The sequence below is a fragment of the Dermacentor silvarum genome, chromosome 3 (assembly GCF_013339745.2).
Source record: "Dermacentor silvarum isolate Dsil-2018 chromosome 3, BIME_Dsil_1.4, whole genome shotgun sequence".
In the NCBI taxonomy this organism is placed as follows: domain Eukaryota; kingdom Metazoa; phylum Arthropoda; class Arachnida; order Ixodida; family Ixodidae; genus Dermacentor; species Dermacentor silvarum.
This window is the reverse complement of record NC_051156.1, coordinates 54,895,216-54,911,011: the sequence shown is the minus strand read 5'-3', so window position 1 is coordinate 54,911,011 and position 15,796 is coordinate 54,895,216. Positions and strand designations below refer to the sequence as shown.

Genomic DNA, 15,796 nt, shown 5'->3' with positions numbered 1-15,796 from the left:
CTTGTACTTTCTAATGAAATAAAGAAATGCTAATTATGGAAATGAAAATGACTGAAAAAACAATGGCTGCCGGTTGGAAACAATCCCACGTCTCGCATTTGCTTCCAATTGACCTACCTCAGTGCCGTTTTCCTATCCACTTTCTGGGGTATTTATGTTTATCTACTGGAAATAAACCTGGAGTGTTAGTCGCGCCACGCCTCACAAACCTTGGCGGCGATGTCGAACATCCTTTCGGCCGCAGGTTTCACGAGAACGTGATCTTTTAAACTGCGAAGCCTTTAGTGGCCTGGGCTGTCGTCGGCGGTCGTCGCGTGTGATGGTCGTGATCACGCTCAAAACAAGTGCTCAAACATGGCACATCACCAAAACAAGTGCAGAATTCATCAAAACCGGTTCAAAATTATATATTATTATTATTATTATATTATTATTATTATTATATTATATATATTATATTTGATTTGTAAACATATACACAAGAAGAGAAGCGAGAGCAAGGCTGGCAACTGCCACCGAAGGGGCACACGCCTGCCTACTCTTCAGCAAGGAGGAGGACAAACATGGAAATGAAAAGCTAGGAGGAGGGGTGGAAAAGGGAAAGAAACAGCGAGATGACAAATCTCAAAGGAATAAAGTAAACATACAGTAGGGCCCGCCCCTGCAGGTCGCGCTACTAAAGAATGTAAAAAAAATGAATAGTTGCTGGGTTACAAACGTGCCATAAGTTCGTTGCTTCCAGAAAGTAGGAGAGCCCGGTGATCTTGGTCAGTCGAGACGCACAACCACTGGAAGAAGTCGACATTGAGCCCCGATAAATAGGAAGCTGTGGGTAGTAAGTATCATTCACATTTTTTCAAGTTTTTGTAATGTTTGTAACAATGCATGTATTGCACCGAAATTAACTTTTCAGATGCATTTGATGCATATCTTTCGAAATGTGGTGCCCCTGAGGAGAAAAATTTATTTTCTCATGCTTGGTTTTGGCCGAGTTTTTCGCGTTTAGGTAGCCCAAGAAGAAACAAAAGCAGAATTAACAAACCAGCTTATTTGTGGCTACTCATGAGTTGCATTTCTTTGTTTAAAAGTGCCTGCGAAGTGGCGCTAACCTACTTATCAGGTCCAGAATTTTTGATTAACAACGCTTCCAAAAGCTCGCGTTCTAATTTAGCTTTTCCACGGCCAGAACTTCCGTATTCGTCATCCGCGGATAGAAACGACAACTTTTGCAGTGTAGAGCAATATTCAACCCTTCTCCCGATATGCAACACCTGTAGCGTAGTTGTAGCCGGTCGTTCAGGCACTGAATTGCAGTGCAGATGTAGGCAACTACAGCAGAGTCAAGACGAGAGACATGCGGCAACTCTTTAACAAAAAGCTTTATTTTTGCTGGCCCATGTTTATAGCCGTCAGTCACTGCATTGCACATGCGCAATTCGCACCCTTAGGAAGAAAGTAAACTCTGTCTCACAAGTGTGCAGGTGTGCTGATACACACAGAGCCAAGTCGCGAAATATTTTCATCCTCAATTATTTTACGTGTTAGCTGATCACCACTGCTGCTGGAAACAGTACACTGAGCCAACGACGGTGCACAGTCACACGAACTGCAATGACATTCAAGCCTACCGTCACGCACGTTATTCATGAGATTGTATGAGTGTTCTCTCAGTCGGTAATTGATACAGAGTCCCATTTGACCTATATACTGTTTACCACAAGGCGGATACAATAAACCACGTTGCTAACACAGGTGACAAACGGAATTTGGTGTTTTGTTGCATATGTGTGGCGTGCTGTGACATTGCCTTTGATTACACAACTTTAGAATGATATGCAATTTTCTTGATATTGTGAGAGCTTATGATGTAGGGTATGACGGCCAGTTTTATGTCTGTCAGATGCAGTGACCACATGACCTCTACTCTGAAAAGCGCATGCACCGAGTGGTTGCCATGTGATCACTCCATCTGACAGACTTAAAGTGGCTGTCATACCATACATTCATAAGCTGTCTCACAATATTGTGAAAACTGCAGATCGTTCCAAAGTTAAAGTTGTCTTCTTTGCACCTCAGAAGCTTATAAAGTTGTGTAATCAAAGAAAATGTTTCAGCGCAGCACACAAGTGTAACAAAAAGCACAAAAATCTGTTCGTCACCTATATTAGCAACATGAATTACTGTACCCCTCTTTCTTGTGGTAAACAGTACATAGGCCAAACAGGACGCTGCATCAATGACCAGCTGAGAGAACACTCTACAATGTCAAGAAAAACGTGCATGACAGTTGGCTTGCATGTTGTTTCAGTTCATGTGCCTGTGAACCATTGTTTGCTCGGTGTACTGTTGTCAGCAGTAGCGGTGATCAAGTAACACGTGAAAATATTGAAGCTGAAAAGATTGCGCGACTTGGCTCTGTGTGTGTCAGCATCTGTACACTTATCAGACAGAGTTGACCTTCCTAAGGGAGTGACTTGCGCGTGTGCAATGTGATGAGTGACGGCTATAAACATGGGTCGCTGAAAATAAAGCTTTTTGTTGGAAGTCAGCACACGTCTATTGTCTCGTCTTTTCTGTCGTCAATATCTGTGCTACAATTCACCAATATGTTGTACCATTAAGTCAAATTTATCACTCACTCATTGGAACTTTCTTTCATCACGAATGAAATGTGGTTTTGGTAGCGTGGTAGAGCATTCACATCATTTGTTAATTTTTGTTTTCTTCAAAGACTGAACTGGATGTCACAAGCAGCCGTGGCATTGCAAGCAAGCTTTATGTTAAAGGAATATATTGATACTAACGTCTTAACTGCTTAGCGCAATAAAGGAAGTTGTGGGTATTGTTTATTGTGCTTTCTTTGCTCTTGTGTCCAAACTTATAGCTATAATTGTTAGGTTTTACTGAAATTTGCTTTTTGATGTTTTGCATTATTCTCCTGTGTAAAGTCACTATTGTTTGTTTCACAGTTATGCGAAGCTTAAGTTGTTTGTAAGCATTTTTATAGCCTGTTTTCACAGTAAACATGGCTTACTTCAGTGGTTTAGATGGCACTTTATATTTTGATGTAATTGATGTCTCTGCAGGTTACCGCATTATTGACTTGGAAACCAGTGAGGTCTGGATGCAAGTTAAGCTACCGAGGGAGGCATGTCTGCATCACTTGTGCTGATGGCCATCCTCTGCAAAAGTGATGGCTGGCTATCAGTGCTTGGATGACTTTCTGTTACTGTACGCCTTGGGCTATGTTGACTACTTCACACTTGCTGCCATGTCTGCAAGTTACTGTGTTGTGTTACTGTGTTGTGTTGTTGGTATGTTACTGTGTTGTGTTGTACATTACAAAGTGAAGGAGGACAGTATTTGTGCTGTTATTAAGAAGTATAAATTGTGTTCTGCCATTGAAATAAGGGAACTCGACGAAAAGCAAAAAATTTCGAAGTCTGACCTACATGTGAAAGCAAAATATATTGTGTTGTAGTTGTAGCTGTTAGTAGAGTCTTAATATGCGATGGAAGACCTTGATGTTTAATAGAAAATATATTTAAGTGTGTTATCAATGTGTTATCAGTTTTTTAACTTACTGTTATATAAGTGTCATTTGTTTGCGAGGATGATGTAAGCAGACAGTAAATAAATGCATGGTTTGACATTATAACCGGGTTTGTCTATGGCATTCACTATTATTTAAGGTGGACCAATGCATATTCATGGGTGCATATTCAACCACCACATATTCCTCCTGCACAAACAATTCCTACATACTAGCGTTTGTTCTTAGCAGCTGATGTTGGCTATTATGCAATTTCTTGAAAGCACATGCAGCTACCGACACATTATTTTTAAAGCCGTAAGTCGGAAGCAAAGATTGGATTTTTTCTGTGGTCTAAGCTTAAATGATATGTTTAAGGAAATGAACATTTGTTGAATATATTTACTTTCTTGCTGCGAGAACCTTTATACGAGAACCTCTGCACATTGGACGTGCATGCTGCTTCTCTTGCTGTTATAGCCAAAATGAAAAATTGTTCTTATGAACCACTTCGCAGCTTTGCATTGTGCACTTTTACTTGCAGTTAGCATTTATATGCTGTGCTATCGACAACAGCAAGACAAGTCAGGCAAACCACCATGTGAAACACTTTAAAGATTCTGGCTTAGGGCGCGTTAATACTATATATAGTGCAAGACCGATGAGCTGCCCGTACAGCAGCGCTGTCAGCATTACATGGCTGACAGCACGCAAACTCTTAAATTTATATTTGTTTGACAGATAATGCATTCTAGTAGCTTTCATGTCGGATATGCATGAAAATGTAAACAAGAACTGGTGAAAACAGCATTATTTTACGTATATAGTGTATCTTACCACAAGGTAAGTTACACAGATATCTTGGTAAGCTACACAAGATACATACGTAATAAACGCTCTTTTTCACTAATTCTTGTTTCACAATTTCATGCATATGCAACATGAAAACTACTAGAGTAAATTATCTGTCAAGCAAATATAAATTTAAGGGTTTGCGGTGCTGTCAGCCGTGTCATGCTGACAGCACTGCTGTTATGCATGTCTACAAATATTCTGCAATGTCAGTTGAGTGTTGCTTGAACGTCACATACGTACGTTGCCTGAAAGCTCAAGTGACAAAAGGCAACATCCACATTACATTGCCAGGAAGTTCTGTTAACGTTATGTTAACGTCGTGAATATGCTGCTCAACGCTGCCACAACGTTACGACCCAACGTTGTCTGGCGATCAAAAAAGAGGACATTAGCAGCATGCAGGCAACGTTATACGCCGACATTTGTGCACAATCAGAGAACGTTACGGCAACATTTTGCGTTACTTGGGAAGAAGTCAGTCTTTGAATGAAAAAGGCGACAGAAAGTTCTCTCGCAAAAATGTCATAGAGGAGCCACCTCTGATACAGGTAAACGAGATATTTGCATCCAAAAAAAAGTTGTCGCAGTTTCACCTAAAAGGCGAAGCATCAATTGCGATAGCAAATTTGTAGAGAGCTAATCGGAGTAATGATAGTAGCTTTATCAGCTGTATAAACTTGGACATGCAGCAGCACCGGCAACACGCAGAACTGTTGTCGACGCCGTCGGCGTTTTGCCCGCGTTCGCACAAAATGCGTGCGGCGTTGGTGACTGTTGCCGGAGCCTCTGATATAAATAGGCACTTGGTGCCGCAGCTAAACGTCGCTTCTCTTCCCTCCCCCTCCCCCCACGGCCTTTCGTGCGTCAGAAGAAGGCGCGTTTGCTCTACATATATGGTGATTGTAAAGGAGGAAAGAGACGCCTACTTCTGCAGCCATTAAGGGAGCACGGCGCAGAACGCGCGTTTGTTCTGCGCCGTGCGTTCACTCCTCGTGAAAGCGCGCGTCCCTCGCGCCCTTTCACTCGCACATACAGCGTTCGGCGGCGCGCGGCGACGATTTCATCTCCATTGACGTCATGCGGAACCTCACGGCGACGGCAACGGCGACGGTGACGCCGACGGCAGAAATCTGCTTTGGAGTGGCCATATAATTGTTATCGCAATAAAAAACTTGCACAAGAGGAACAAAAAATAACGACAAAAGGAAAAGATCAGGCTGGTTCAGGACACCCATGCCGCAAGAAGTCAGTCCTTCAATGAAAAAGGCGACAGGAAGTTCTCTCTACAAAAGAGAGCCTGTATACGTTCCGCAGAACACCAAACTAAAAAGCCCAAACTGCCCCCACAAAGGAAAAGCTAGGCATGCATTCTTCAAATGCAGCTCAGCCAACCCAGTATCAAGGATGGTGCAACGAAAATTTAAAGTCTAAACCGATTTAAGTAACCCTACATTATATATTTAAGCAAACATTTGTTTTTAGTGATTGGTTACTAATGTGATAATGTTTAACATGTGGAGAAGGAAAGTAAAAAGCCCATAAGAGCAGCGTTCCCGGCCATAAAAGAACAGCCCTATACCAGGGGCCTTTCTGTGAAAAAAATTAGAAATTAACGGGGAAACGTGTTTTCTACGACATTGGCAGCCAAAATTTTTAAATATACCGAACTGTAAACTCGAAATGCCATGACGCGCCGCGGTGGCTCAGTGGCTAAGGCCTGGATGCAAGGATGCTGCAGAGCACGAGGTCGCGGGATTCAATCCCGGCTAGGGCGGCCGCATTTTGATGGAGGCGAAATGCAAAAACGCCCGTGTGATTGCGTTGTAGTGGACGTTAAAGAACCCCAGGTGGTCAGAATTATTCGGAAACCCTCCACTACGACGTGCCTCACGATCAGAACTGGTTTTGGCACGTAAAACTACAGAAAGAAGAAGAAATGTCATGTATACCGTACTGAACAATGTAGAAACAAACACACACACGCAAAACGTTTGTATTGAAGTAAAAGCAAAAACAAGTCTTATTTTCTGAGAGTGCGTTGGAAATAACGTAAATTGTATAATGTTGTATAATATGATTGAAATGTGTTACCAAACAGATCTAATTTGTAAAGTGTTGGCTAAAAAAAACATGGTCTATAATGTATGCGGTTGTATTGTTTTGTATAACTTTGATTAAACCTCGAAACAATTAAGAGCGTGTAAGTTGTGAACACGATGCAGAATTCGATAAACTTCCTCCCTTAAAAGCAATCCACGACCGTGCTCAACCGCAGTAGCAAATGCTGATGCGTTCGAGTGAAGCAATGAGCCAGGAAACAGACCCGTAATACTTCCACAGTTTTGAGGACTCATTTATTCAGTTTCCCTGTGTTTGATGTATTAGTCATCAGATTGGCTGCGACTGTTCTTGTGTGTGTTTGTGGGCGTTTGTGTCGCGTGAGCGTTCTCGTTGATGAAAAATCATAAAAACACTATACAAGGACAATTAGTACGTCGCTAGCGGCGCTTGACTCAAGCAGGAAAGCAGGATACGGTAGGTCGCCGCAGTAATAGCTTTGTGTGCCGTTTGGATAAACTAAAATTATGGGTTTTACATGCCAAAACCACGATCTGATTATGAGTCATGCCGTAGTGGGGGACTCTGGAATAATTGAGACCACCTAAATCTAAGTACACGGGTGTTTTCGCATTTATTCCCATTTCGAAATGCTGCCGCCGTGGCCAGGATTTCATCCCGTGACCTCGCGCTTAGTATACCAACAACATAGCCACTACTCAACCCCGGTGGGATTGGTTAAACTGTGCGTCACAAGTCGCTGTTGTTCTGGCCCTCTCAGGTAACCCGGTAAACAATTGTTACAAGTTTGCGGTCAACCTAGAACTCTCTTCTCTTACAGAACCTGGTTCTGTTAGCGACTGTTGCTCAATCTTTAGGCGTGGGTGGTTTTTTTTTAGCAGCTACGAAAAGATACTTTAGTTGTGACCTGAATAGAGCCGCTTGTAATTTATTAGAAAAGTTCCTGTAAACAGATTTTGGCATACGAAATCACGATTAGACGCCATCACGTATACGCTTCGGTTTATCACTGAACTCGTTGCAAGACTATGTGCTCTGGACTATTGTGCAGGATGTTTATTCTTAGACTGTACATATTTTTTGTAAGAATCTGTGACCGTGAGACACCATTCGTTTTCGCATACAAATTCTACGGCGAGGCGGAAATACTTTGACGCTGCTTAAGTTACTCTGAAATGAATAATTAACAAATATTTTAATTAACCTTTTATTAGTGTCGCAGGGTCAAATAATTAAATGTTCGCGAACTTGAAGGCAATAGAATTTTAATGCACCCTCCTTCCCTAGTTAATATCAAAATCGTACATAATTCACCATATATCTAATTCAGATTCAACGGTAAATCCATGCAATACCGAAACCGAGTGCCACAGGAGCGCAGAGAAGGCGGCCCTGCTATTATTTCAGACTGAAAAGCCCCGTGATGACAAGCGCGAGGGATTTTACAACTGCATAATAAAGAAATTCAAAAAGAGCGGACACTCGGCGAAAACTGGCAACAGGAAATAAGTCATGCTAGTTTTGAAAGCGATCCGTTAGCTGACGCCATAGAGTTATAGTAATATGAAACTCTATGGCTGACGCAAAGCGTCAAAAAAAAGCACGCATGTGAAATGAAGGTAACAGACGTTGTATTTTTTAAAATTATTTCCCGCTGACATTGTTAAAAAGTTTTGCGTATAAACAAAGTAATACTTTGAGACAATTTTCTTGCGTTGCCTAGCAACAAGTCAACGACATGCCAGATGCATCTGTCGGGTGCCAGACGCTAGCGAGGCCGATGAAGCGCTCGCCTGTTCGGCGACCCGCCTCTTTTTTTTTTTTTTTGCTTTTGAATGTAGCCTGATTTTTGGGCTCCCGGTGTATTCTTGAGTGCCTTCAGCACTGTTCGACATGACACCACCACGCTGTTCGACTGCGCAAGGGAGAAATTTTGTTTGACAGTCTGAGCTGCATTTCAAGGAATTTAGGCGTTCGGAAAAGCACCGGGCGTTGTGACGCAGTAAGCGAATAAACAGGTCGGCCGTTGTGGCCAGTTAGTTTGGCGCTTAGGGAATAGTACTGGGACATGTTTGCAACGCTTTCTATTATTGCGTTGGCAAATAAATGGCAACCATTATTGCCATTTATTTCATTACATTTTGAGCACGCTCGCGTCAGCTGGCTTTGTCGCAGTTAGTGAAAAGCAGCTCGGCCGTGGTGACGCAGGTAGTTTCGCATGTATACTGAATCTTACTGGGACAAGCTTGTGGCGCTGTCTCTGACCCCCGACATTATTGTAATTAATTGTCATAGTTTTCGGGGTACTTCAGAGGCACGGTGGCCTAATCCGGCTTTGTGACTGAGTTTTTTCACTTTCAGTTTTTTCATTTCGCGTGTACTGAATCTTACTGCAACAAGATTGTGACTTTCTTTAAGCCACCCCTCTCCCCCAAACAACATACACCTTTCGGTACTCACGCTTTTAGGAAAACAGAACGAGCGATTGCCGAGCGTTACAATACACGGGAGTGCATTGTTTGCGCAGGCAGAACGCGTACGCAAGAGATAACGCCGAAGAGCTGAAAAACCAAGAATTTATTACGGCGAACATTCTGTCTTAGCAACGACTGAAAACAGGCTTTGCACCCGCGCATTTGTCGTGAGTGCGAGTAGAACGAATTCTGCGAGCGCCTAGCATGGTCTGGCTGGAAGCCTGTGCTGTGGCCACCTGTGTACGTGGCATACCATCGCGTCAGCTGAGGCCATGTTTTTTTTTTCGAAAACGTGCATTCTCTCGTGTATTTGGGCTCCATAAGTGCAGGAATTAAAGCCCGGGAATTGGGTAATGATTGGAAATGAGACGTTTTCGTCATATATTATGTATGGCGCATAATACATAATACATATTATGTATTATGTAAATACCCGGCTTGAGTTGAGCCGGGTATTTTCTACGCCACGTTTCTGAAAGCGAATTGCTTTTGTTTCTAATGTAACACATTCACCACTTTCGCAGATTTCACCTATATATATATATACGCAGTTTTTCTACAAAGTCTAAATACCAAAATGACTCATGCTTGTACCTAATTTGCTTTTTTTTTCAGATGCCATCCGGTGGAGATCGTAGTGGAACTACTGCTGCTTACCTGGTGCCAGAACATAAGATGAACGCACAAAGAGCCTGGAACGGGCATTTATATAGAGCAAACTAAACATTTACTCATTTCACAAAGCGTCTTGCGTCTGCTTTATGAAATTGCACGTTGTGCAGCTTCGATGGAGGCTTGTAAAGATCGTTCGCAATCAATTTTTCCAAACAATAAAACGATTCCGCACGCAGACCGCGCGCGGTTCAATAGTAGAAGCGAAAAGAAATGTCGCGCCCGATCAGCGCAGCTGGCGTGACGCGTACCAGCTAGCGTTCAAAACACGCGGACCCGAGACCAGAAGTGTGCTCCAGGTTTTAATGCTAGCGGCTTGGTGCGCTACAGCCAATTAGGCCGCTGGGCTTTATGGGAGTGTCCGCTCTTTCTAGATAATGGCTTTCTCTATGACCGAACATATCAGCTAGTCGCGGCACCTACTGATACGGCACGCTTTGCCTGGCAAGCATGTGCCGCTGTGTATCGGGTCATGATATGCCGCGGTGTGCTATCATTAACCTTCGCCCCACACTTATTCACGGGGCGTTGTCCTCTGACGTTCAGCGTGACGCCTTCAGTCTGGATATTGCCTGGATTTGGTCTTTAATTTCGATTGTCAATGTCTCAAATTACGAGAGCTTTTTAAGATTGAAAGAAATTGATATGACATGAATTATGATGCGCTCCAAGTTTTTCACATATACAACAGCCCTAAAGATAATTATTACAAATTTGATTATTATACTTTTGGTAATTAGTCTTTTCAGAGTAACTTAGGCAGCGTCAAGGTATGTTCGTCTAGCCGCAGAGCTCGTATGCAAATACGACAGGTGGCTCATGGTCATAGCCCTTTTCTAAAAAAATATATGTAATATCTAAAAAAAGGACAGCCTGTATATTATATCGATATGAGGTAGCACTTCGGATGTTATCTTTTCCAGATAAATTAGAAAATTTGTAAACGCAAACTTTGCACGAATAACAGTGGCACACACACTGGCAAAAGGGAAGCCGCAAATCATCTCACTTTTTCTTCTGGTACTCCTTTGGCATGACATTCTTTGGCGACTCTTTGAAGCTCGGTCACATTCCTCGCTGTCAGTGACAGCCAAGATCCTAGGGAGGCAAAGTGGAGCGCTGTTGCTTCTCCAATCCCAGACGATGCGCCTGCACGTGAACCCGGCATGAGTTTCTGTAAAATTTCTTAGTTGTGGTGTCGACCAACACTATTGTTTAACCGATATGTTGGCAGTGAAGGAGCAGTTAATACGGCGCGCGGCATTGTAACCGAAGCATCAAATTATCTCTCACGAAATGAGCAGTTCCTTTATATGAGAAACCCTTGTGTATGGTGTTCTCGTTATTGGCTGAAACACTGAATCCTTCGAGGGCATTCCAGTAGTTACAAAATCCCTAACCAGAGGGAAGCGTTACCTGAGAAAAGCTATGGCGTTTCTACGGGAGAGTCATCGCAAAACCGCTATGAGCGTTTGGACGAAGACCATACCGAGATCCTGCGATCACGCTATACTTTCCATATTTGTGACGCAGAACATTCTTATCACTTCCGGCGCGTGCCCCGTCAATGCTATTGCAAGAATATTGGACATGCCTCTGTATCCAATAGCATCGATGAAACCAGCTTATTGTTATGCTGAACTTTGCACCAGATGGAGCGTGTGTCCCCGCTGCGTCGATGAAAGAGCATAGGTGGCATGCTTTTACTTAGACAAAGAACTTGACACAGTAACCCTCACAGTAAGGTTATTGCGCTCGATTCATTTACCACGAATGGCCCCAACAACAAATGGAAAAATAGGCGACCTATTTTTGTAACATCGCATAACCGCTACTCATATATGGCAAAGAAGAGAGACAAAGAAGCGGCGGCGTCCGGCACATTCCTTGTAGTAACCACGGAGCGCTTTCCCGAGAAGGAGGTGTTTTCAATTTTTGTGAAACTTTTTCTTCGCAGTTCTTCTCTATACAACCTTGAAACATGCGTACGTTGAGTCGCCTTAACTACTCTATTCGTGCTGGTCATTATGCGTAGCATTTGTTGCAAGTGCAGCAGCCAAGGCGACCTTTCATCTAGCCGGCACTAGGCATAGCTGTCATTATGCAGTTGGAGATGGAAGACGCTGTCGCTTCCATGATATACGCGGAAGTACATTGAAATGGGGGGGAGGGGGGCAAAGTTCTGCGTTCGCTTTGTTTGTTTGTTGACGAGTCACCAGACTCACCACTACCAAGTACTCAAATTTTCACCCACCGCGGTAACTCAGTGACTGTGCCACTGCGCTTCTGAGCACCCAGTAGCGTGCTAAATTCAGGCCTTTGCGACCGCATTCTGATGGTGGTGAACTGTAAAAAGGTTTTTATACAGTCGATTAGGTGATTGGAAAATCGGGGGAGGTGGTATAGGCTACTTCCTGCAACAGTGTGACTATACAAACACTTAGAATCAGGAATGGGCACCAAACGGGCCCCGACTTTAAACTGTATTTTATTGCAGCACAACAAGCAATATAACTTTTCATCTGCGATATAGCAAACAGATTTTAAAGAAGATTGGATTCAACCGATGCGATGATGCTTTCTTCTCTAGTCCTGCTTTCAGCATGGCGGACATTAATGGGCAATTGGCCACCGCAGTGTATTTGTTAGTTGATTAAGACTGACTACAGTAACATGGAACACGAAATATGCCTGTTTAAAACCTTGTCCCTTGTCGGAGCGGGACTGATATCTCGGCGAGCTCTGAACACGTCACGGCCGGCACATTCGTTGTGTTAGCGACGGAAAGTCGCAAATTTTTTGCGGTGTGGGCTGTGCGGGGACGTCGGTACTGCAGTCATGTAATCGCAGAAGTTCGCCGTGGATCAGTTTTCATCGCTCTAGGCGTGTTAAGGCTCAGGCCCTCTGAGGCGGCTCGGAGGGCGGCTCGACATCATGTGGTATCCAGATCACTGTGACATACAAAAGTAAATAACTTCTGCTCTGTTTTCGGTACCGTTATTACGCTAGCGCTCGTGCCTGATTACTTCTACGAGCACGCATATTGAGTCTAGCTGCGATCCGTTTATACTGGGATCCACGAGCAAATTTAATTGTGTTCGAGAAATACGGCAAGTAATCTCTCGGGGAAGGTTAGGCGTAAAATTATTGAGCTCTTGCAAAGACAGCGAGGCGAATTGTTTAGTGCAGTTTCGGCGCTATTGCACGGCAATAATTTAGTTTACTTGTTCACTGTTTCGACAGTGGGGAAACTTCTTCAAATAATTTTGAAACTTGATACTTTGGTAAAGCAAAAGAAGGTCGAAAGGCAATTAAAATACGGCAAGATAACTTTGCAGTAATAAAAGCCGCATGAGAAACTGCACAGAAAAGCAGCGGAGATTTCAAAGGAGACGTAGGAACTCGCAACCTTAGTAAAACAAGCCATAAAGGAAAATCAGCAAGGTAGAACCACGAATGTATGACCTAAAAAATGGCCATGATTGCAACTCGTAGGATGGGAATCCCGCATTTCGCTCACATATGACATCAAGAGTGGATTGATTGATCTAAGGCTTCTTTTGAAAGCGTGGTTTAGGCTCTTATGATTCTGTGGAAAAAATGAAAACTCTTAAGAAATTATGTTAGCCTAGGGTATAATAAGAGTATGTTTTTCCTTTGTGCAAAGCATGTACAACTGAAAGTGTCTGTCTGATTCAACCTCTGGTTAGTGGCCCAAATTCAAGTAGGTCATAAAGGGGCCGAGGGAGTGGAGTAAAGGCGTGTAAGCGCGTTCACCTGTGCCCTCATTCATGGAGCATCTAGAGCTGCCATGTCGTGCGCATGTATTTGCAAAACTGCGCAACAGGAATAGAGCCCGTTTATTGACCTTGGCAGAGCGCAGGTACACGCGAATCATATACATGTGTGAGTACTTCATAGGGACCTCTTTTTGGGTAGCCTGTGCCTACTTCGTCGAAAAGATTGCCAGCGCAAGTAAACATACGCATTACAAGAAGATAGCTATAGGGCGAGCACGTTCACCTTGTACACGTCTTTGTTTGTGGCCTGCGTCTTTTAGTGCTGTTGCTATCGGCGAAGCAAACCCGACTCCCTTATCGGCTGTTGCAATAGAAAGATGAGATTAGACTGGAACACGACGAGCAAAGGGACGCGTCAAGGCAACAGCGCCCGACTCTACTTTTTGTCTTTCACGTCCTTTTCTCACTGTTTATTCAGATTTATTAAGGTATCTAAAGTGATAGCTGCTCTCTGTGGCACCTTTAGCGCTACTCTCGCCAGCAAAAGTATACGAACCAGAGGTCCGCCGACAAAAACAAAATTTCTACGTACTTCAGACGCACACACTGAAACTGATGAGTCCGACGTTCGCAATGCGAAGTTTGGACTGCCTACCTCAATTTTATGTTACAATCATAGGCGGAGAAAGCATTCGGTTTTATCGCGGAATCCATTCCGGGCAGTACCTGCGCAGTTGTTATGATGGCGGCGAAACTCTGCGGCAAAAGCGTTCAACGGGTGTCTTCAATATAACGGCATCAGGTTTTACCCCCGCAGCCACACAAACTCCTAGACGGCTACCCACACGCAGCAAGTATAAACCGACGAGAGAATAATTAAAGATTATGGCTAAAAAGAAAAGCGTGCACACAGGCCGCCTATGCAAATGAACTATGCGCAAGATAACATTTATTTTATAATAATTCATCTTTACGTTTCAAAGTGCATTCTGGGCGGCTGCACGCGTTCTGTTGCATTTACATTTCATATCGACCACGCCGTAGCACGCTGGCCTTCACCGCATGGAAATCGTTGCGGATCTACTTAATAGCTTCACCGTAAAATTAAATCTTACCACTTCTCTCAAACAAGCAAAAAATCGCAAAACTCAAGTTCTTCAACGTCTAACTATGTCACGTTAGCTATATATGGCGAATCTCACGCACTTTCCACATGCACACGTGAAATGTGGTCGCATACGATTTTATCTTTATCCTTTTTAGTCAACATAGAGATGAGCTCCACATGATCAGATTAACATTGCTAAGACAATATGAATACTACTCCACTTGATCAGACATCATCCTCAGTGCTCCACTTACGCGAAGTAAGACTGTCATAATATGCAACGAAGTCGTTATACCCACCGGTAACCAAGGCGACCTTTTCTTTCAGTTTCTGCATGTCGAAAAAGACAACCTTTCTGCAACCTCACAGCGTGTTTGCCAGGCCGCCAGTGAAGACGCTAGATACGGCTGGATTCAGTCGCTCTCTGCCGCTCAGGCGCCTACGACTGCAGCGAGATAAAATAGCGGCTGCTTTAGCGAGTCGTTTTTCAAGCGTCGACGCCACATGTAGAGCGCTTTTGGGTCTCTCTGCTCAGAAGGATTTTTCTCTTTGCTCAGATGAACTGTGGGCCCTTTAACAAGATCACGCACACCTACCAAAACAAAAATAAAATCGTTTCACAGCCAGGCACTCCATGTGCAAATGGCAGCATGCAGTGTGCGTGTGCTAGTACAACCGATGCTGTACATCCGTTACCGAGCGACTGTGAATTGCACAGTTTTGTAGCCTCTTTGTTCATAAATACTTTTTTGACTCATTTGTGAAACGTTAGAGCTATATTTGCTTCTTTCGCACTTTCGCAATTTGCCGCAACATCCGCTCTCTGTGTATAAACGTGATCAACTACGACTGACTTGAAAATATTATCGACTATTTCTGTCCAATAAACAGGGCACCTTTTCAGGAGCTATTCTCCCAGGCTAAATATTCAATTAAAAAAATGGTGGATCCCACGCACTGTCGGAATCGACGTAGGCGAAGCTTTCTGTGCTGCTTGCTTTGATTGAAGATAATTAGCGGTGATGTTGACGGTGATTGGTTCATTTCTTCAGCGTTTAGTGCAATACGAGAGTAGTGAGGTGATGGTAAATGTTACCGTGCGTGCTCCACTACTGTTTGTCTGCGTAGTGCACAGAACACACAGCGAGACCTGTTTGCTTGGGCATTGTTGTGTGCCATTGTTCATAACCTCCTGCGAGAGATAAGCAGAAGCCGAGCAATGCAGACGTGAAAACATCGGCTCTGGCTTTCTGAAATGTTTTCGGCCGCAAAATCACCTCCGATCCTCCCAAAAAGTGTGCATTCAACGTGTAAAGAGCTGTGGATTGCTCCGATA

The 15,796-nt window shown here is 43.5% G+C and overlaps 1 protein-coding gene across 3 annotated transcripts in view; it reads right to left on the bottom strand.

Annotated features, from left to right (window-relative positions):
* LOC119445443 (3-oxoacyl-[acyl-carrier-protein] reductase FabG-like) overlaps positions 1 to 14,943 on the bottom strand; it is a 98,393-nt gene extending 83,450 nt beyond the window's left edge. The window contains exons 1-2 of one of the 3 annotated variants that reach the window (XM_049663298.1): positions 14,760 to 14,880; positions 10,622 to 10,761 (exon numbers count right to left, since the gene is read on the bottom strand). In XM_049663298.1, coding sequence (XP_049519255.1) covers positions 10,622 to 10,761; positions 14,760 to 14,796 — 177 coding nt within the window. In that variant the 5' untranslated portion in view covers positions 14,797 to 14,880. Of the gene's footprint in view, positions 1 to 10,621; positions 10,762 to 14,759 lie in introns of all 3 variants that reach the window. The other 2 variants (XM_049663297.1, XM_049663299.1) reach the window with 2 other exon arrangements.
* Positions 14,944 to 15,796: the final 853 nt, after the last annotated feature.